Here is a 22,841-nt window from a genome sequence, read left to right as displayed (position 1 = left end):
TGCCTTAATAGCAACCTCTACCCAATACACCCACCCATCTAGCATTTGTTCACTAATGTGTTCGACATATGACAGTCCATTAAGCACCTCCTAAGGCCTAATCTTCGTTTTGCCACTTATTAATTTATCTGTTGCCCTTTTCTTTTTTGTTAGCCAATAAACTTGGTTGACTTACAGTATTAAGAGGCCCAAAGTCCCAAAAGCCCTCATTTAGGCTGGATGGTCCTCTAATAGATAAATCTAGATACTTCCTTTATGACAAAGATGAAATAATTTCATGTATGGTTAGGAATCTTGGGCTCCCTTGTTAGCCATGCAGGAAATTTTAAGGACGGGATGGACGTATGAAACAGCTTAAGAGACATTATCCTAGCTTTCTAAGTACTTGGCCTGGCAATTCTTCAGTATTTCTTGAATGAATGAATGAACTAAGAGCACCAGAAAGTACCTTTATTTCCTTTATTGCTTTCCAGGTACCACCTTTGACCCATTTGGAGCACCTACTAAACCATCAGGTCAAGACTTGCTGGGTTCTTTTCTGAGCACCTCAAATGCTTCCAGTGACCCCTTTCTTCAGCCTACAAGAAGCCCCTCACCTACTGTGCATGGTAAGGAACTATTTTATATTGTTTTCAGTAGAACATAGTTTATCCTAAGATTTCACTGGGTGGTCACATATGAAAACAGCTTGTGGGCATTGGTTTTTGAAAACGCTATGGAATGTATCTTGCTTTTGAAAATGAACCAATTCACATTAACTTAGGAAAATCTCTGAAATGCCAATAAAGAATCCTAGTTAACTTTGTTGGGTTTGTAAAATATTTTTGGGGGCTGTGCAATTATTTGTTGGTAGTTGTTTTTGAAAAGAAGAAAAATGCTGCCAATTTTATTTGACTGCAAGATGTATCTGCATTGGAGAAAAATTTCATTTCCTTGTTTTTGGGGGGGTTTGGACCACATGTGATGGTGCTTGGGGGTTACTGCTAGCTCTGCACTCAGGAAGTATTCTTGATAGGCCCCAGGAGCCATATGGGATGCAGGGAACCATATGCAAGACAAGTGCATTATTTATTGTACTCTCACTCCAATCCCTGGCGAAATCTTTGAAGTGTTGAAAAATACAAGTCACCAATTAATAAAAAGTGACACGAGCATTCCATAAAATGAGTGTTCTACAGAACAAAGCTTAGACTACAACACCTCAGGGTATTAAAACTATTTTAATGTAAACCCACAGGCTATTTGTAACTATTGAGCTCTGGAGAGATATATGGCAATTCTGATTTGATATAGGTTTAAGTATAAAAAAATAATCACACCAAATTTCAAAACTTATTCCAAAATGTTATATAAAAATAGCTCGTGGATTTTTATACTGACTCCTTAAGATATTTTGAATATATTGGGTTCAGTAAGATATCATTAAATGTTATCAGTGTCTTTTAAAATGTGACAAATAGAAAAAATTGAATTGCATATGTGACCCACATTCCATTCAAAACCAAGAGTATGTGGGAAGAATAAGAATTGCAAGTGCAAAAGGGTATTATCTCTTAAGTAATGCTGCCAGAACTGCAGCTCTTCAAAAAAGGACAGTGATTTGAGCTAGAGAACTTGTAATTCATTCTGAGTGTCAAAGGCTCTTAAATATTGACTTCAACCTTAAGAGCTGTGTTCTGTTGAAAACACTCTAAGCTTGCCTAGAGAATATTCCAAAAACAACTTGACATCACAGAAACTACACAGATGGCCCAAAAGAATGAATTTGTATAATCAAGTTGAATTACAACTTGACTGAAAATGAAAATAAGTCCAGGACCTCCTTGAGTGGTTAATTTCTAGTTGACCTTAAGTCTCAAACTACCTGTCATGGGGCCATATGACAATAAGAAGCAATTTCATCTCTCACCTTGAATTGTGCCCACTTAAGAGGATCTCCCTGGGTGATGGAGGCTAGAATTGATAGTATAGTGGGTAGGGCTATGATTGCACATGATTGACTGGCGCTTGATCCTCGGCACCACATATGGTCCCCAATATAGTGTTTAGAAATCAGGACTGATCCTGAATGCAGAGCCAAGAATAACTTGGGAGCACCAGTGGTGGAACTCCAAACCAAAACAAAAAACAACAAAGAGAATCTCTTGACTGGAAAGTGATTGTCTCGGCAGGAAAGATGCAGGGACATAGTTGAAGGCAGTTATTCTTGCCACTTACTTAAAAGGTAAGATATGACATTATTCTATTCAAAATGTTTTCCTGGGTCACTCCTCATGGAAATCCAATTTCTCCAAATGACCTTTAGAGACTTTGTTTGCCAGGACCCCAGTGTCTCATCTTCTGTGCTCTCCCTCTGAAAATCCATTCTAGTCATACTGGCCTCTTGGCTGGCTTCTTTTTTCCATATATCATCACTGCTAACTCCTTCACCAGCTTAAAATCTTGGTGCAGAGTTGTCTTAATGGGATCAACTCTGACTGCTGTTTTCTTTCTTTTTAAAACATTTTTTATTTTAATTTTTTTTTCATAAAAGCACTGCAGGGGGTCAGAGACATAGCATTGCGGGTAGGGTATTTGCCTTGCATGTGGCCAACACAGGTTTGATCCCTGACATCTCATATGGACCCCTGAACCTGCCAGGAATGATTTCTGAGCACAGAGCCAGGAGTAACCCCTGAGCACCACAAGGTGTGGCCCTCGCACCAAAATCATTAAATAAAATAAAAGCACTGTAATTTACAAAGTTATTCATAGTTGAGTTTTATTAGGCATTTAATGTTCCAACACCAATCCCACCACCAGTGTCAACTTCTCTCCAACAATATTCCCAGGCTTTCCTTTCAGCCTGCCACCTTCTTAAGTTTGGTTGACTTGCACCTTTCTAAGTTTGGTTGTTAAAGTTTGGGTCTCATGATTTCAGTGTTGTTGACTCTGTGGTTTGGATGTTTAGCTCTGTCCTTCCTTAACAATATCACCAGTGTTCCTGAATTTCCTTGACTCCTGCTCTTTATTATTTCTCATTATTCCTCTTTCTAAACCTAGACCCACTTCCCTTCACACCCTGCATTTTCATCTTCAACTTCTAATAGTTTGAATAATGACTTGGATGTTAAGGTTTTCTTTGAGGGGTAATCATGTTTTCTCAGTGTCTAGAGGAATTCACAGCACAGAGAGCAAGTACTTTCTTCGCTATTATGGAGGGGGGGGGCACACCTACTTGTACTTAGGGCTTACTCCTGGCTTTGCATTCATGGATCACTCCTGGTGCTGAGATTGAACCCAAGTTGACTATATGCTGCCTCTCTGGCCCCACCATTTTCCTTTCTGTCTAAGATATCAGTATGAAGTGAATTAACTCCTTTTTCCTCCCAGTCTCTTGATGCACAGTGGTAGCATTTATAAAGTCAGATTATTTCTCCAATGTGAACCCTGTGGCTGTATTGTTTGGAGAAGCTTCCTACCGTGAGGTCCCATAGGCATAGATGTTCTCTCACACTTTGACAAACCCTTCTGCTTCTGCTTCTTTTGTGTCAGCTAGTTTGGATGTGTTGCTTCTCACCCTATTTAAGCCAGGCTCTACAGCTTTGCTTTGGTGACCAGGCTTCTCATGAGTGCCTGTTTTATGCCAGTGAGTGGAGAGAATTTTCCTTTATCTTGGCTAGGAAAGCAATAACAATTCCATTGTCAGATAGGCTGCGTCGTCTTCATTTAGAACAATATAGGAGAGATTTACAGGGTAGAATAGGCCATCAGATTGCCCATTTACAATTCCTTGGGGGCACTTTACACTGGGTACCAACTTGTCTCTTCTGAAAAGCAAGAAATGTTTCCTTTGAGTTCAACAAATATCTATCAAACTCTATTTTTTGTTTTGTTTTCATTTGTTTGTTTGTTTTGGGGCCACCTGGTACCTGTCAGGTGTTACTCCTGGCTCTTTGCTCAGAATTCATTCCTGGCAGGCTCGGGAGACCATATGGGATGATGGGGATCAAACCCAGGTCTGTCTCAGGTCATCTGTGTGCAAGGCAAATGACCTACCGCTGTGCTATAACTTCAGCTCCTACTTTAAAGAGAATAATTAGAAAAACAATGGAGCAATAGTACAGTGGATAGGGTACTTGCTTGCATGTGGCTGATTTGAGTATTTGAGTATAACTGAATACTGTCAGTTATCATTCCTGAATATAGAGCCAGAAGTTTCTCCTGAGCATCACCAGTTGTGGCCCAACCAAACAAACAAGTATAAGGCCAAGTCAACAACTACAGTAAAGTAGATGTTAAATACATCAGGTAATTAATTTTTTATTTATCTCTTTTTTTATACTAAGGGTTTTGAAATTGTTTGAGGACAAACAATATATCTTCTAGTTTTCTGAATCTATGATGGTACCTTGCACATAGTAGGTGGCCCTACATATTTGTAAACTTGGTTAATAATAATGTTCGGGCTACCAGCCAGGCCACCATGAGAGTGGCCCTATCAACAAAGGGATTCCCAACAGATCCAAAGGGAGCAAGACACCTGCTGCTGGGCCCCTCCTACTATAGGCACCTGCTGCCTCGAGAGTGGCCCCTAATAATAATGTTGAAGATAATTGCATCTAGTTCTGCATTCTAGTTCAGAACTAGATGCAATTAAGATCAGAGTTCAGAGGAAATAAGACAAGAATTGTTAGCAAAATGAGCTAATTTTCACAGCAGTTTTCATGAATTACTGTGGAGGAAGATAAATATAAAGGGAAAAATACCTATTGTTGATATTGACTTTGATTTTTTTTTTTTTTACTTAATCGGAAGGCACAAGCAGACAAAAGAGATGAATAAAAGGGCATGGTAATGTAGTCTTGGGTGATTGATTGACTCTTTGTTGGTAGGGTAGACAAATGCACATCTCTTTGTGTGTGCGTGCATGTGTGTGTTTTTAGTCATAATGTAATATTGGTTTAGTATTTTTATTGTACTTATTTTATAGAAAGAATCTAGAGATCCCTTAGGAAGAATTGGTTTCTTACAGCATTCTTTGTACTTAATTTTTGGTTTTTGGACCACACACCATGGTGCTCAAACTACTTCTGTCTCTGTGCTCAGTGATCATGCATTGTTGAGAACCATACCTGGGACTCATGCTTGTAAAACAATGCATACATAGTATTGAGCTCATTCTCTGACCCAGCATCCTATTTCTTCTTTGGATTTTTTTTTTCAACCACTGGCCCCTCGTTTGAATTTTATAAATTCAGAAACAACTTATTCAACCAACCAACATGTCTTCTTTTTACCTCATCCTGCTCAGTTGAGCATTTCTTTAGCTGAGCATTCTACATTTGGAACTTTGAAGTGGGGCATAGTCTGTTTTTAAGGTGTAGTGACAGTAGACAAATCTCTGACATCACTAATGTTCAGTGAGTACCAGTACCTGATACATGAGTGTTACACCCCACTCAGGAAGGGCAAACATCAGAAGTGTTGCACTCCTGAAAAAGAATTATTTGCCAAAAAGGCCCGCTTAGAGCAGTCAAATCAGTTGACCCTTTGCGTGGATTGTTTGGCTATAATTCTAAACGTGGCTGTAACTATCTCTCTCTTTATTTTTGACCACTATTAGAAATCAGGCCTCACCAGAGGCTCGAGCCTTCGCGTTCATTTCAAAAACACTCGGGAAACAGCTCAGGCCATCAAAGGCATGCATATCCGAAAAGCCACTAAGTATCTGAAAGACGTCACCCTGCAAAAGCAGTGTGTGCCCTTCCGGCGTTACAATGGTGGTGTTGGCAGGTGTGCCCAGGCCAAACAGTGGGGTTGGACACAGGGTCGTTGGCCCAAAAAAAGTGCTGAATTTTTACTGCACATGCTTAAAAATGCAGAGAGCAATGCTGAACTTAAGGGTTTAAATGTTGATTCCCTGGTCATCGAGCATATTCAGGTGAACAAAGCACCCAAGATGCGCCGCAGGACTTACAGGGCTCATGGGCGTATTAACCCATACATGAGTTCTCCCTGCCACATTGAGATGATTCTGACTGAGAAAGAGCAGATAGTTCCTAAACCTGAAGAGGAAGTTGCATAGAAAAAAAAGATCTCACAGAAGAAACTGAAGAAGCAAAAACTTATGGCACGGGAATAAACTAAGCATAAAATAAATGGATCTAACTAAAAAAAAAAAAAAAAAAGAAATCAGGCCTCAATATTTCTTTCTAACAAAGAAGCACAGTATCAAATCCCGCCAAAAGTCTCCCACTGACCAGTTCTCTGTGATCTCTGCTACCTTGGCGCCAAGATCATGTTTTTTTTTTTTTCCCAAAACTTAGCTCATGAGTAAAGCAATTTTCAGTTTTCCCCAAAACTCTAAAACATTTCTCTCTCTTCCCACTTCCCTGAAAATTACCTGGTTTCTCCTGCTTACCCAAAACAAAGCTAACCTACAACAGAAACTTATTTTCACCTTCAGTATCGGTTCTTTAATATGCAGATTTTAGCCATGGCCTTTCATTCTGTTTCCCTGACCATCTCCCACTTTCTTTGATCTCCAAAATTACACCCCGCATTCCAGAGCTCACCCCTTAAAAGTTACCCACCTCAAAAAATAAATTTGTCTTCGTCTTTCTAGACACAAGTCCCCATGCATTGTGTGTGGTAATTCATTTCTACAATATTGTTCCGTCTTTCCGCCATTTCGTGTTCCCACTCTCTCCCCGTGAAGGTTTCCCAGACTCCACGAAGAACCTGCTTAGAGGTGCTGGCGTCTGCAGCACATGAGCTACACCATTTTTAGTTCATGACATGGGGAAGTTATTACAGCTTCGGTTTGTGCATTGTTGTTGTCAACGCCAGCCTAAGGTGAATTGAATTTCACCTAACACCTCTGCCCCAGTAACTTCCTTTTGAATGAAGAGGTGGAACATAGAGAGATAAATAAAGTAGTTCTTATCTTCAAGGAGCTCACAATTTAATGGAGATCAACACGTACACAGTTGTAACTCAAAATGTCTAGAGATTAACCCCACCCAAACTGTGGTAAGCAATATTGCCACAGTCCTCTACAAACACTCAGATAAGTAAATATAGATGAAGTACACTTCATCAGTGTTTGAGAACATAGCAAGAGCTCAGAGGTTGAGATGAATGACTTGAGAGCTTGACAGGCCATGCAAACATCCTATGAGGGCCATCTGTTACCATTGTGAACTCAGTGGGTTTTGAGTATTGTGTGCTGAGTGTTTGCTTCTCTCCATTTTCAGCTTCTAGCACACCTGCTGTGAACATTCAGCCAGATGTTTCAGGAGGTTGGGACTGGCATGCTAAACCAGGTAAATATCAGAAGATAATGTTTGGTGTACTCTTTTTGTTTTAGTTTTTGTTTTTATTTTTGTGGGGGAACCACAGTGGAACTCAGGAATTCCTTTTGGTTCTGCACTCAGATATTACCCTGGCAAGTTCAGGGGACCATATGGGATGCCGGGGTTGAATCAGGGTTGGCAGCGTGCAAGGCAAACACCCTACTCACCTTGCTCCAGGTGTACTTTTAACCAAATACTAGAGAGTAATCCCACCTACTATGTGAGAATCCTTACAGACTAGTATAGGCTTACTCAATAAACTAAAGACATTATGTCAGAGCTTTGGTATATTGTTCCTGATGACATGGTAGATCTGTGTGCTCTCAATTTTCTTAACTTTAATGACCTTTTTAAGTTTCTTACTTAACTTACTTAACTTTCTTTTCTTCTTCTTCTTCTTTTTTTTTTTAATTTTGGGTCACACCCGCAGCGCTCAGGGGTTACTCCTGGCTCTAAGCTCAGAAATCAGAAATCGCTCCTAGCAGGCTCAGAGGACCATATGGGATGCTGGAATTCAAACCACTAACCTTCTGCCTGCAAGGCAAATGCCTTAACTCCATGTTATCTCTCCGGCCCCCTTACTTAACTTTCTTTTTGTTTTTTTTTTGTTTTTTGGGCCACACCCAGCGATGCTCAGGGGTTACTCCTGGCTGTCTGCTCAGAAATAGCTCCTGGCAGGCACAGGGAACCATATGGGACACTGGGATTCGAACCAACCACCTTTGGTACTGGATCGGCTGCTTGCAAGGAAAACACTGCTGTGCTATCTCTCTGGACCTTAACTTTCTTTAATATTTTATTTAAACAATGATTTACAGAGTTGTTCATAATAGTTGTTTCAGTCATTAATATTTCAACACTAATTCCACATCAGTGTGATTTTCCCTCCATCAAAGTTCCCACCCCTTAAACACCAAACCTGTCCCTTTGGAAATTACAAAATTATTTATTTATATATTGCTTATTAAAATAAAATGGCAAATGGAATGATCAAAAAATAGTTTTTTAGAAAATTGTTTTTGCTCACATTGGTGCAGCATTCTATGCAACTTTTTATCTAAATTGCTGTGTTACTACTGAGCTGTCAGTATTGTGAAATTTGGAGGTATCATGCAGCCACATATATGATTGCACACTCCTGTACACTCTAGGAACTGAACTTTACTGATTCTTTGGCTTGGCATCTCTTGAGATTAGTCGTGAACTTGGACTATATATATATGCTAGAGACTATGGGGAGTGAGTGGGGCCTTCTGGCAGAATGGGGATTGGGATGTAGGGTAAGGATGCCCACCTCCCTTTGAAAAGGTCCAGAGTTTTCAGCCCAGAAACCAATCAACTTGGGAGTATCATTGGTTTGGTTTTTCTCTAACATTTGTCTTTATTTTTTTGGTTTTTGGTTTTTGGGCCACACCCGGTGATGCTAAGGGGTTACTCCTGGCTATGTGCTCAGAAATCACTCCTGGCTTGGGGGACCATATGGGATGTCAGGGGCTCAAACTGTGGTCCGTCCTAGGCTAGCGTGGGCAGGGCAGACACCTTACTGCTTGTGCCACTGCTCCAGCCCCATGACATTCGTCTTTCGTTACTTTTCTAAGTCCCTTCTGCCAAATGTTTGTGTTGACAACATCATGAAACAATGGGACATATTTAGGTTTATTTATAAGTTTATTTATAAATTTATATTTATAAAATTATTTATAAATTTAGATGTGTTTTAGTATTTATTTTTGAACAAATCCTTATTTTTCCTCCAAATTTTTGGGCCAAACCCCATGGTGCTCAAGGCCTTATTCCTATTCTGTACTCAGGATTAACACATGGCTCAGGGAACCATATGTGATACTGGTAATGTAATTGGAGTTGGCTGCATGTAAGGCAAGTCCTGTACTTGCTCCTTGGATCCCCAGAAACTTATATGGTCCCCCTAGCACTTCCGGGATTATTCTTGAACACAGAGCCAGGAATAACCCCTGAGCACTACAGGGTATGTGACCCCAAGCCCTCACAATGTAAATAGATCAAAGAAAAAAAAGAAATCAGCCACATGAATGGTGTATGCTTTCCTGTACATTCTCTCTCTTCATACATGCATGCATTTTTTAAATAATAGGTCTTACCTCACTTTTTAATATCTGTAAAATAAGATTCATAATTCTTATCCTATAGAGCTGAGTAATTATGTAAAGTGCATGGCAGGAAAATTTCTGGTACTTTTAGGTGCTGAATAGTCTTTGTTCACAGCAAATTTGTTTAAGAGCTGGAATTGTCTGCCATAAAGAGACTTTCATGGTCAGTAGGGAATTCATTGAATTATCTTGTATAATTGTTTTCCTAGCACTATGTAAGTAAAGGTACCCCTCAGCATATGCATCCTGTGCATATCACAGCAGTTTTCTTAAGCAATTGGTGTTTCTTTATTAAACATATAAAAATATGCTGGAGCTCAGAGAATTTAAGCAATATTACTAAAGTTACTCAGTTAGAATATCATAGAATAAAAACCCAGACTTGACCCCAAATCCACCAGGAAACAAGGAATTTAAGTGACGTGAGAAGTAAACAACTTGGCATACTAGTTCACAGGAAATGACATATACATCTCTGTACATCCATTTAAGTCAGAGAAACGAGATCCAACAACTTCTAACCTATTTCTAAACCCAGGCCTGTTGTGCCCTGGAGACAGGAAGAGCAGTCACTCTGGAGTTGAGATTTCAAAGTTGAGCCTGAACAACAAACTCTTTCTCAGTGATGCTCATTTCCTTTCAGGAGGTTTTGGGATGGGAAGCAAGTCAGCCGCCACCAGCCCCACAGGATCCTCTCATGGCACGCCCACCCATCAGAACAAGCCCCAGACTTTGGATCCTTTTGCCGACCTCGGGACGCTGGGAACAAACTTAACAGGTAAAGAGAAGTCACACTCAAGTCTGTCTCCGAGCCATGAGTAGAAATCCTTGCTGTCACACACACACACACAAAAAAAAAACTGGTATTGTTCCTTGGGAACTGAAATTTTATGTATCCTTGAAAATGCTACTTTAAATTTCAAGATTGGTGTTTTTTGTTGTTGTTGCTGTTGTTGTTTTTCCAAGATTGGTGCTTTAAAAATGACATAGACTTTAACTAATGGTTTTTGAGTCATACCTGATGATGCTCAGGGGTTACTTCTGGCTCTGCACTCAGAAATTACTCCTGGCAAACACCGGGGAACATATGGATTGCTGGGAATTGAACCGGGGTTCGTCCTTTTTGGCCTCATGCAAGGCATATGCCCTAGGGGTTCGTCCTTTTTGGCCTCATGCAAGGCATATGCCCTAACACTGTGCTATTGCTTCGGCCCCTGACCTCAGTTTAATTCCCAGCACCACATGATCCCTGAGCATAGAACTGGGAGTAACATCCAAACACTACCGTATCAATGTTACTTTGCTGCCATTTTGTGATTGGGGCATGAAAGGATGTATGGAGATGGCCATATTTTAGTTTCTCTTCCCTCCCCTTTCAACACTAGCCACAACGGGTCTTCCTGGTAGTTTGGTAACAACCCAGCCTATCTGCAGTGAGTATTTGACAGTTAAGAGATTATAGAATCAAAATTCTACAAAACTTTCAGGTGTAAACCACCGATCTCCCTTTTTAAAGCTGAATAAAACTGCCTTGTTCTAAATTGTCACAATATTGATTGAGTTGATTTCTCATGAAATTGAACTCAAAGGTGTTTCAAAAACACCTTTGTGTATCTTTAGCCACCTGCACTTAAATAAGCAATGATTAATCCCAATAACTGAAGTGTAAGTCATATCTCAAGATGTGAACATTCTTTTTTTATTTATTCATATATACATTACTGTAGTTTAGGAAACATGAATATAATATTATTAAGATATTAAAATAGTAATTAAAATGTGATGTGCTAATTAACCACCACCAAAGTGACTACCTTTCGCCCCTTTCTTTTTTATATCTTTATTTAAACAGCTTGATTACAAATATGATTGTAAATATGATGTCAACTTCGATTTTGTTTATTAGTAGTTTTTATTCCAGTGAAGTAGAATTGAGGAAGAATTCCACCTTTCTTGCATTAAATAATTAACGATGGGGCTGGATGGCGGTGGATTTCTCTCTGTGCCATCCCAGGCCACGTGGCTCAGCAACCCCCATGATTCGGCAGGTTCCAGGTTAGGCGAACGGCTGAATCAAACTCACAAGCAGGCAGACCTCAGGAAGCATTATCTTTATTCATGCCCTGACCACCACAGGTGTGTGGCCTATCTCATAACCTTTCAAGCATTTAGCCATTCCAGGCTTGCCCTGCGTCTTATTTCAGCCATGTCCCCCCGAGGGCCCAGCAGGGCCAAAAGGCAAAGACCCTTAACCCCCTGGCTCCCGGGTTTATCTACCTATTCCAAGACCCCTCCCCGGAATGGGCCGGGTCTTGCAGGTAGAGTTACGCCTACTATCCGGTTCCCAAGACCCCTCCCAGAAATGGGTGGGTCTCAGGGTCTTAAATAGGTACACCCACACACCTTAAAGGGTGGAGGGGGGGTGGAGTGGTGGCACAAGCCTTAAAGCATCTGCCTTGCGCATAGAGCCTAGGATGGACTGTGGTTTAATCCCCTGGCATCCATATGGTCCCCCAAGCCAGGAGCGATTTCTGAGCAAATAGCCAGGAGTCCTGAGTGACAACCCAGTGACAACCGGATGTGGCCGAAAAACAAAAAACAAACAAAATAACAACAACAAAAAGGCGGAAGGGAAGGGATTGGCCTTAGAAAAAAGCCAAGTGTCCTTTGGCTTGAGGTCCTGTGCTATCAAGCCAGGACTTGTATCTTTGAGATACAAGTTTTTAGTTTTTAGTTCTCTGAGCTGTGGTTTGTCCATCCAGAGGAAAAAACAGGATCATTTGTGCTTGCAATCAGTTGTCTATTCCAAGCCACAAAATGTTAAAGGATGTGGGTGATAAGAGGAAATCCCTGCTTGTGATTTACTAAACCTGAAGGAAGGTCAATGATGCTGTCAGTGAAGTCAATTTCCACTGATGCTCCTGCCAACTCGAACTTGGGCACAAAACTTAGAGGCTGCTCCAAATCACATTGCCTTCTTTCTCTCTCTCTCCTTCTTCTATTCCCCTACAGGAAGTGCTTCATTTGCCAGCAAACCCACCACACCAACTGGACTGGGTGGAGGATTCCCACCTCTCAGCTCACCCCAGAAAGCTTCTCCCCAGCCCATGGGCAGCGGGTGGCAGCAGGGTGCTGGTTACGGCTGGCAGCAGACCCAGTCGAAGCCCCAGCCTGGCATGCCTCACTCCTCTCCCCAGAACCGGCCCAACTACAATGTGAGCTTCTCCTCCGTTCCGGGTGGACAGAGTGAACGAGGCAAAGGACCTGCTAATCTGGGTAAGGACGATGGGTGCAAGCTGACCACCAGACAGCCTGGCTTTGTTGTCATTCTTCTTGGGCGTGTTCTGGTAATTCCTGAAGCAATCTGATCATTATAGAGAGAGACACTGTGATCTGTGCTCCCTGGGTGTTAGTGAGACCCTTGAATTTATTGTGTTTCCAACACATGGTGTTGTTTACAGCTGCAGGCTAGCTTACCCATCTCCTTCACTTGGAGAGGAAGGCAGGAATTATGTTTTATTTGTTTCCACTTTATCATTAGTACCTAATGTTTGACCCCTAGTAGGAACTAGATGAATATTGGATGCTTGTGAATGGAAGTGTGTGTGATCTTGAAGTTGTGATTCTTTTATGAGAGAGGGTAGAAAATAAAGTATGTTGTTTGTTGATTTATTTTGAGCTGGGGGTCACACCTCATGGTGCTCAGGGTTTATTTCTGGCTCTGTACTCAAGAATCACTTTTGGCAATGCTTGAGCAACTGATGATGCAGAGTGCCAGGGATCTAACCTAGGTTGGCCGCATACAAGGCAAGCATTCTACCTGTTGTACTATTTTTCTGGCCTTAAGAAAGTACTTTTTAAACATTTTATATTTATACCGGTACACCTGTGAGAGGCATATATGTATCTTAGTCATTTGCTATTTCTTCTTAACTGGTTGGTGGTTGTTCCAGTTGATTTGATCCCACCCAAGAATGTCATGGAAAGGGACATGATGAGAAAACAGTCCTTTCTCTCTGGGGAACTTGGGAAAGGAGCAATCTTTACTTTTACAACTACTCGTAGTTAACATTTGTCAGGTGCTCACTCTATGCCAGGGAGTGTCTCAAGCAGTTTTCATGTATTACTTTTGTATTATTGCCCATCTCCTATTAATAGATGTGTAATCAGTGAGAAAGATCAATGTAGAAATGTCCTAAGTAAGTCACAGAGCTATGATGTGAACCAGGCACTCTGGCTCCAGAGGTCTTCTCAGTAGGTCCAATGACCCTGGGTCTGGCCCAGGTGCTTCACACAATAGGAATTCTTTTGTCGGGAATATAGAGAACATTCCCCATGGTGATTTTGAGTCTATGTGGAGTGACTGTCTTCACTTAGCACATATTAATGCAGCATTTTCAGTGCAGAAAACATTGGGGACACTGAGGCATACAAGATAGCCAATATCCCTGACCCCAGAACACTTACATGTTAGTGCCTGTGTGCATTAGACATTGGTTAGACATTGACTGCTCAGTTTGAGTTGCTTTGTTTTCATTTTACAAGTATTTAAATAATCAGGTTCTGGGGCCAGAGAGATAGCACAGCAGTAAGGCGTTTGCCTTACATGGAGGAGGATGGTGGTTCGAATTTATATGGTCCCCCAAGCCTGCCGGGGGCGATTTCTGAGCGTGGAGCCTGGAGTAACCCCTGAGTGCTGTAGAGTGTGACCCAAAAAACAAAAAACAAAAAATCAGGTTCTATGGGTCTGTAGAGATAGTACAGTGGGTAAGGCCTTACACATAGTTAACTTGGGTTTGATCCCTGATATTCCATATAGTTTCCCAAGTACTACTAGGAATGTTTCCTAAACTGAGTCTAGAGTAACCCTAGAGGATTTCTGGGTATAGCTCCCACACCAATAAACAAACAAACAAATAACCAGACTCTATTCTAAGCACTTTAAAATGGTATCTGATCTATTCTCAAAAGAATCATGTTAAATTAGCATTGGTATTACCAGCACCACTGTTATAGATGAGGGCACTGAGGAACATAGAAATAGCTCTTTAATGTTCATACTACTGACAATTGATGGAGCTTGAAGTCTCACTTTGGGATTTTGGACTTTGTGAAGATAGAAACAAACTTAGGGGGGGAAGAGTATTCTTCATGAATTAGAATTGTCAGCAGGTTGTGGGCAGGAAGAATGTTGGTATATATGGAATTCAGGTACCAAAACCTGGATCTTAGTGACATCATGATACAAACTGTATGCCTGAGGTGAAATGAGGTAGTGGAAATCAAGAGTATATTCAGCTCTAAAACAATGGAGTCATGTAAGCGGATTCATCTGATTTTCCAACTTCAAGTCTTAGCTTCGTCATGGATGTATTGTTTAATTCTTATGGATCTCTTAAATTCTCTGAACTTCATTTTCCTTATTTGTAAAATGGGTAAAAACAGTCTCATGCCCTTACTATGCAAGATGACTCTCAGTATATGAAAAATGATGCCCGATGGAATGTTTACAAACTGTAATATCGACTACTCCAAATTTTTATTGCAGAAGGGAAACAAAAAGCAGCCGACTTTGAAGACCTCCTCTCCAGCCAAGGTTTCAGCGCACACAAAGACAAGAAAGGGCCTCGAACAATAGCTGAGATGAGGAAGGAGGAAATGGCCAAGGAAATGGATCCTGAGAAATTAAAGGTGCGTGAGCTGGGGCCAGCCCCAGTGGAAGGATTCTCTCTGCCAAGGTTGTTGCAGGGGTCCTCAAACATTTTAAACAGGGGGCCAGTTCACTGTCCCTCAGACCATTGGAGGGTCTGACTATAGTAAAAACAAAACTTATGAACGAATTCTTATGCATACTGCATATATCTTATTTTGCAATGAAGAAACAAAAGAGATACAAATACAATATGTGGCCTGTGGGCCATAGTTTGAGGACCACTGGTAGGGCATGGTGTGAGGCTGACCTATAGGGGGCGCTGTGCTAGACCTCCAGCAGGGTCTTTCACTTGGTGCATGCTGCCCTGTCCTAGCAGGGCATATCTCTGGTCATATCTGTGTCCTCTTATAGCACAGTGGCGTGGGCAAGGTGGACATGCTATTTCATTTCTTTAATATGCTTCACTCCATGGTGAGGTAGCAAAGGGTTTCTTTGTTTCTATGTTCAGATGAGCTCGATGAACTCTTTAAGACGAGATTTTGTAGGGCCAGAGCAATAGTAGGGTGGATAGGATGTTTGTCATGTACCAGCTGATATGCGTTTGATCCTTGGCATCCTGTATGGTCCCTGAGCACTGCTAGGAATAATTCCTGAGTGCAAAGCCAGGCGTAACCTCTGAGCATCACTCAGTGTGGCCTCAAAACAAAACAAAACAAAACAAAAGAAGTGATATTGTTCTTCAGATAACATTTTATTCCAAAGGTAAATTTTTATAACTTGATAATAAGGATGTTATCTTCTTATTTATTTTCTTATTCTGCCTTGAAAACTTTCTATACATACCAGGTTCTGAGACATCCTCAGGATCTTTTCCTTTGCTGATAGACTAATATTAATGTGCCCGGGGCTTAGCGCTTTCTATAAAATGAGACCAGAGGCTTGGCAAGATGGGAGAGGCATCCACAGGGGATGAGGTTCCTGGTTTATATAATTTCCTTCCACTTCCTATTTAAGGATGCAGTCATTACTTTACAGAGCAGCAGCTTTGAATTCAGGGACTGAGCCATTCTATACTTTATAGTTTAGGAAGGAGTCCATAAGGTGGGTGGCAGTTATAGGAGAGGCAGGGAAATTACACCTTCAAAAAGCAAGCTAGAAATCCCCTGAGTAAGCTTTTGAAGCATGGGATGAGTTATCCAGGAAGAACAGGTAGGAAGAGGTAATGAATCTTAGGATGAAGAGTCAGCACGAGCGTGTAGGACACCCCAAATTCTTAGACGCTGCCAGAGCAGGATGGAATACACAATCTTAAAGCAGATCTTTGAGACTCAAAATCCATTTGAATTTCTTTTCTGTTTTTTGTTTAGTGCCAGGGATCAAACCCAGGGCTCCTGCTTATTATGTTCCAGCTCTTTGATCCATCCCTTTAGCCCCAGATCTTAACTCTCCCAATTTCCCCCACACTTTCAGATTCTGGAGTGGATTGAAGGCAAAGAGAGGAACATCCGAGCGCTGCTGTCCACGATGCACACTGTACTGTGGGAGGGGGAGACCAAGTGGAAGCCGGTGAGCATGGCCGACCTGGTGACGCCGGAGCAGGTGAAGAAGGTGTACAGGAGAGCTGTGCTGGTGGTGCATCCCGACAAAGTGAGTGACCCCCTTTCCACCTGTTTCTGCTCTTCCTCTCCTGACATCCTCCTTTCAACATGTAGCTTAGTGCATCATTCACATGTGGGTGGAAATCTGATTTTTTTACTTAAAATTTTAGTTTTGGTGCTATGGGTTACAGTGCTATTAATAGTAAGATTTCTTGCATAAAATATTTCAGTACTACACTCACCGCTACAGTGTCTGCTTCTCACAACCACTGTCCCAGTGTCCTCCTTCCCCAAAACCTCCCTTTCCCCCATGGTAAGCTTCCTACTAGAGGCAGTTCTTAGTTTCTGTTCCATTTATTATTTCTTTATCGTTACCTTATTGAAAATTAATTTTTCATATACATGAGGACCTGCCTCTGGATTCTTTGTTCCATTGGTTTGAGAGTCCTTCCTTTCTTTTCTTGGTGGGGAGGTAATTGAGCATGGTGGTGGTGTTCAGGGCTTACTCCTGGCTCTGTGCTCAGGGATCACTCCGGACAGGACTCAGGTGATCATATGTGGTCCTGGGGATTAAACCCCAAATTGCAGCATGCAAGGCAAATGCTCTAGTCACTGCACTATCTCTCTGACTTTGTACATTGATACCTGTGCATTAACACGATTCCGTGCTGTCTAAACATGCATAAAAAGAAAGTAAAATTACACATAAAGCATGGCTTTCTGCCTTAGCGAATGACTTCTCCCCTTTTTGCGTGCATGTCTGTGGGCACAAAGAGGTTGATAATCACTCTTCCTGGGGCCAGAGTGGCATAGTTCGTGTAAGTTTGAATAAGTTTTCCATTATTCACTCACTGACTTTCTTGTGGCCTTAAATGAATTTCCAGGGAGTGGGTATTCTCAGGCAATCATAATAACCACAGATTGGCTTATACAGACAGGGCTAAAAGAAATAGCAAGAAAGCATAATTAAAACAGGTCAGTGCTTCAGCACCCACTTACTAGAACGGAAACTTTTGTATAAACCATAATTGCCTGTGATGAATAAAGTGTGTTTTGTTTTGTTTTTCCCCCAACAGGCTACTGGGCAGCCCTATGAGCAGTATGCAAAGATGATCTTCATGGAGCTCAATGACGCCTGGTCTGAATTCGAAAATCAAGGCCAAAAGCCCTTGTATTAACATGTGAGCTTCTCTCTCCGCTGCAGACCTGTGCTAACGCTTTGTGTGTGTCCGTTCTGAGGATGTCACTGATGAAACCCAAACTCCAGTAACACGTATCCAGTACTAAACTGTTCCTTTACTTGTGAATTAATTCCTCATGGATAAGGAATGCGGATGTGTGTTTTCTCCAGCCCCCATCACCATCAACGATCCAGAACAGAAAAGCAGCATTAGTCAGAGGACCACACATTCCAGCCTATCTTTTTTGGGGGGGAGCTCACCCAGCATGTGATGGGGGAATGGAAAAGAGAGGCCTTCAAGACATAATAATTTGTCATCGTTGTTGGAGAACAGAATTAATGAGCCCCCCAAGTGTGATAATGGGCTTCCATGGTGGAGTCTAACTAATAGTTTTTAAGATTTTATTGGAAAGCTGTAATTTGAGTGACAGCTTTCTTCCACAGACTTCAGGAACACCACCCAGCATTTTCTTAATGGGAATTCATGATGGTCATAGCATACAACTGTCTACCTGTCTAGGTCAAGGAGACTAGAAGGCGCAAACAGCACTTGAACTGGGGGATGTGATTCACTCCAATCCAGTGATTAACATCAGTTCTTTCTGGATAAGCTACAAATGTATGAAAGTGCTAACCAATGAAGTAGGAATGTAGAAATCCTTGTTTCTGCTCAGTAAATTGGGCTACCACTTTCTTTCCCTATTAGAAAATTGTGGTTGCTTACCAAAACCCAAACCGAACGAAATCTTAATGGTATACATTAACCTGATTTGAAGTAAATTTTGTCATGATTTTCCTTTTGCTTAGTCAAGGAAGTGTTTCTGGGGCTGGAGCAATAGCATAGTGGTGGGGCATTTGCCTTGCACACGGCTGACCCAGGATGGACCTGGGTTCAATCCTTGGCATCTCCAAGCCAGGAGTGATTTCTGAGTGCATAGCCAGGAGTAACCCCTGAGCATCACCGGATGTGGCCCAAAATCAAACAAAAGAAGGAAGGAAGGAAGGAAGGAAGGAAGGAAGGAAGGAAGGAAGGAAGGAAGGAAGGAAGGAAGGAAGGAAGGAAGGAAGGAAGGAAGGAAGGTGTTTGCTGGAAACAGGTTATATGACAATGTGGCAGAACAAGGGTCTGCCAGGGATTCAGTGTCCTGCAGATTTTTGAGTGATCATGATGAGAAAAAACAGAGCAAAGAAGCAGACAACCCAGTCATTCAGTCAGAGACCTGTGCTCACCAACTCAGATGGTGGGTCAGGATTGGCTTTGAGGAAGCAGGTTCCCAGAGTTCCTGAGACTGAACCCCCTTGGGTTATTACAGTTGGATTTTACTGTTTCACAAGTTGTTGGGTGTGAAAGCAGCATTCACACAGGCACATCTGTGGGAGCAAAGCCAGAATGAACCCTTCAGACTGGTTGGGTTTCAGTTCAGTATTTGGGGGTTTTCTTGATGATTAGCAACTGTTTTTCTGTGGTTCTTATAGACCTCTTGGTGTACTCACACCATATGCATAGTATGTATATATATACATATATATATACCTATACATATTTATATGCAAAGCAGATGGACAGAAAGATTTCCAGGCTAATCTTTAAAGGTTCATGCTCAATATTGTGCAAAGCTTTCAAAAGTTGTTTTTATAGGACAATCATTTTTTTAAATTTCTATTTTAATTTTCTTGTGGCAAAGGTACCAGAAAAGCAGCATGTCTGAAATATTTTATAATAATTTTAATTCTGCATAGCATCCTTCTCTTTTATCCCTCCCCCCTTTTCCCTCTGGGTTATAAAGATTCATAATTTATTTGATCTTTTACTGACAATGTGAAACCTGCATTCAATGATCTCTTTGGAAATATACAGCTACAAAATGTTCAAGGTAACCACAACAAACTAGTTGTGATTTATTAACGTATTATCAAATAATGTTTGCTCCAGTATGTGCTTGTCTTATTTAAAATCGGAATGGGACATGTTGCTGTGACCTGTTTCTTTCTCATTCATTCCCCTATGTAGATATTGTGTGAACCGCGCATATAACAATTAAAAGGCTGTTTATGTGAGTGTCATGTACATTTTGAGATGATAGAACTATATTAGCTTTGTATCATGTTTGAGTAACTCATCAACGTTCATAGTTTAAAACATCGTTAAACATCCTGTTCTTAGCAGTGAGGAAGAAGCTTAACTAACTTAAATTGGGGGTTTCCCTCATTTCTTTTCCAGATACATTATAATTCTGGACCCCTGGGTATCTCCAACCTCTTAACTTATGCAGACCAACAGGTTTTTGCATTCCTTCAACTATCTGGTTGTGACAGAACTGTTGTTGATCAGATTCACTGTTTCATTCATATTTATTGTAATATATATTTTGTTTTGTAAATATGTTACACACAAAATGTGATTGTCTAAAATATTTGTAATGTATATTAAAAGACTCAAAAATATCCGTAGGAACTTAGCTTATTATTATTGCACATCTATGACTACAATAAGTTTGAATTACATCTTCTTAATATCATTTATTTGGTTATTATTGAGCCATACCCAGCAGTGCCCAAAGGCCACTCCTGGCTCAGCATTCTGGTATCACTCCTGGCAGGCATGGGGGACCAACCATATAGGATGCCGGGGATTGAACCTTGGCTGTTGATCAGGTACAAGGCAAATGCCCCACCTGCTGTGCTATCATTCCTAGTACCTCAACATGATTTTTTTGTTTGTTTGTTTTTTGGGCCGCACCCGGTGATGCTCAGCAGTTACTCCTGTCTATGCAATCAAAAATCGCTCCTGGCATGGGGAATCATATGGGACACCGGGGATCAAGCCGCAGTCCGTCCTAGGCTAGTGCAGGCAAGACAGATGCCTTACCGCTTGCGCCACCACTATGGCCCCTCAACATGATTGTTTTATTTATTTTTGTTTGTTTTTTGTTTTTTGGGGTCACACCCGGTGGCGCTCGGGGATTACTCCTGGCTCTGTGCTCAGAAGTCGCTCCTGGCTTGGGGGACCATATGGGACTCTGGGGGATCAAACTGAGGTTCGTCCTGGTCAGCCGCGTGCAAGGCAAACAAACACCCTATTACTATGGCTTTGCTCCAGCCTCAACATGTTTCATTTTTTTTTTTTTTTGTTTTTTGTTTTTTGGGTCACACCTGGCAGTGCTCAGGGGTTATTCCTGGCTCCAGGCTCAGAAATTGCTCCTGGCAGGCACAGGGGACCATATGGGGCGCCGGGATTCGAACCGATGACCTCCTGCATGAAAGGCAAATGCCTTACCTCCATGCTATCTCTCCGGCCCCAACATGTTTCATTTTTAAAGAAAAATTCTGGGGCAAAATTGAGAAACAGAATACATTTGTAGCAGAATATCATCTGACAGGATTTTTGATGATGCCCTCTCTCTCTCTCTCACTTGTAGTCATGAATACTATGAATGCTATGTTTCAAACATAATCAGTTTAATAATTTAATAGCTAGAGTTGCAGCTTCAGAAATTTTATCCTACTAGAGCCTGATGGTGCCATAATAGTTGCATTCCAGACTTTGTATGAAAGAGCAACAGGACAGTTTCTCCACTGGAATTTAGGTCAGGTAAACAGATTGTGGGAGTTCTAAAGAAAAGTGGAGGCTGGAGAGATAGGACATTGGGTAGGTCGATCACCTTGTATGTGGCCAACTTGAATTTGATCTCAGGTATCCCATCTGGTCCCCTGAGTATAGAGGTAGGGGTAAACCCTGCTTTGACCTCAAAAAAGAAAAAGAGGAAAGGAGGGAGGAAGAAGGGTGGGACTGAGTGAAGGAAAATGCCACAAGACTTATGAGTCCTGGTTTGTCCATATTAAAAATTCATACTGGGTTCAGTGTGTAAGGCCCTTGCTGTGTGTGCTGCCTATGTGGCACTTGTATGGTTCCCTGGGCATCACCAAGGGTGATCCAGGAGCACAGAGCCAGGAGTAAGTCCTGGACACTGCTTGGGTGTACATCTCTTCCACCCCCCAAAAAGGAACTCACATATTGGTCATGTTTCTTAAATACTGTCTTTATTTTATTACCTGTATAAATGTGGTAATTCTTACAAACCCTTTGGTGAAAATGAAGACTATTAATAAGTGACTAGTTAATAAATGTGTAAACTGTACTAATAAGTGAGTTCTCACTTGACAGTAGCTATTGTTGTTGCCAACAGTCAGTAAGACCAACTGTATTACCATTGCAGGTCAGAATAAGGGCTAGATGGAGAGATAGCACAGCGGCGTTTGCCTTGCAAGCAGACGATTCAGGACCAAAGATGGTTGGTTCGAATCCCGATGTCCCATATGGTCCCCGTGCCTGCTAGGAGCTATTTCTGAGCGGACAGCCAGGAGTAACCCCTGAGCATCGCCAGGTATGGCCCAAAAACCAAAACCAAAACAAAACAACAAAACAAAACAAAAACAGAATAAGGGCTAGAATTAATGAAATATCAATTTGTGGGTGTGGTGCAGAATAGATAATATGATCAGAAAAAGCAACTACATGTTACTTGTACCTTGGTCCTATTTTTGTCAGATTTTGTCTGCAGAGACCAGCAAAAAGATCTACACTGTAGGCCGTATAAAGTAAGTCTGGGCTGCAGCAGGGCTGCAGCTGGGAGAGCTAGGGGTTTTCTTGAATGGGATTTCTGTTCCTTCTGAACAGACTTCAGTGCTTACCCATTCAGGCCACAATACCTGGCTTGCTAGCATTTCCTTGTGTGATATTTCAGGGAATTCTAATTTCATTTTTAAGAAGTTCTAAGAGGGGCCAAAAAGATAGTACAGCAGGTAGGTTGTTTGCCTTGCACATGGCCAACCTGAGTTTGATCCCTGGCATTCCATGTGGTCCCCTGAGCTTGCCAGGAGTAATTTCTAAGAGTCAGGAGTAACCCCTGATTGCTGCTGGGTGTGGCCCTGAAAACAAAACAA

General features: G+C 41.5%; 2 protein-coding genes across 5 annotated transcripts in view; both read left to right on the top strand.

Moving 5' to 3' along the window:
- The window catches only part of DNAJC6 (DnaJ heat shock protein family (Hsp40) member C6), a 155,206-nt gene extending 136,832 nt beyond the window's left edge, over nucleotides 1-18,374 (top strand). For 3 of the 4 annotated variants that reach the window (XM_049774388.1, XM_049774390.1, XM_049774391.1), the window contains exons 13-19: nucleotides 474-608; nucleotides 7,239-7,307; nucleotides 10,110-10,244; nucleotides 12,479-12,742; nucleotides 15,015-15,157; nucleotides 16,590-16,766; nucleotides 17,794-18,374. In XM_049774388.1, the coding sequence (XP_049630345.1) occupies nucleotides 474-608; nucleotides 7,239-7,307; nucleotides 10,110-10,244; nucleotides 12,479-12,742; nucleotides 15,015-15,157; nucleotides 16,590-16,766; nucleotides 17,794-17,895 (1,025 nt within the window). In that variant the 3' untranslated portion in view covers nucleotides 17,896-18,374. The remainder of the gene's footprint in view (nucleotides 1-473; nucleotides 609-7,238; nucleotides 7,308-10,109; nucleotides 10,245-12,478; nucleotides 12,743-15,014; nucleotides 15,158-16,589; nucleotides 16,767-17,793) is intronic. The other variant, XM_049774389.1, reaches the window with a different exon arrangement.
- Nucleotides 5,624-6,174, top strand: LOC126010823 (60S ribosomal protein L17-like). The gene has a single exon (XM_049774426.1). The coding sequence runs from the start codon at nucleotides 5,684-5,686 to the stop codon at nucleotides 6,065-6,067; it is 384 nt and encodes a 127-aa protein (XP_049630383.1). The 5' UTR covers nucleotides 5,624-5,683; the 3' UTR covers nucleotides 6,068-6,174.
- Nucleotides 18,375-22,841: the final 4,467 nt, after the last annotated feature.

Source organism: Suncus etruscus, chromosome 6 (assembly GCF_024139225.1).
Source record: "Suncus etruscus isolate mSunEtr1 chromosome 6, mSunEtr1.pri.cur, whole genome shotgun sequence".
NCBI lineage: Eukaryota > Metazoa > Chordata > Mammalia > Eulipotyphla > Soricidae > Suncus > Suncus etruscus.
This window is presented reverse-complemented; position numbering and strand designations above follow the sequence as displayed.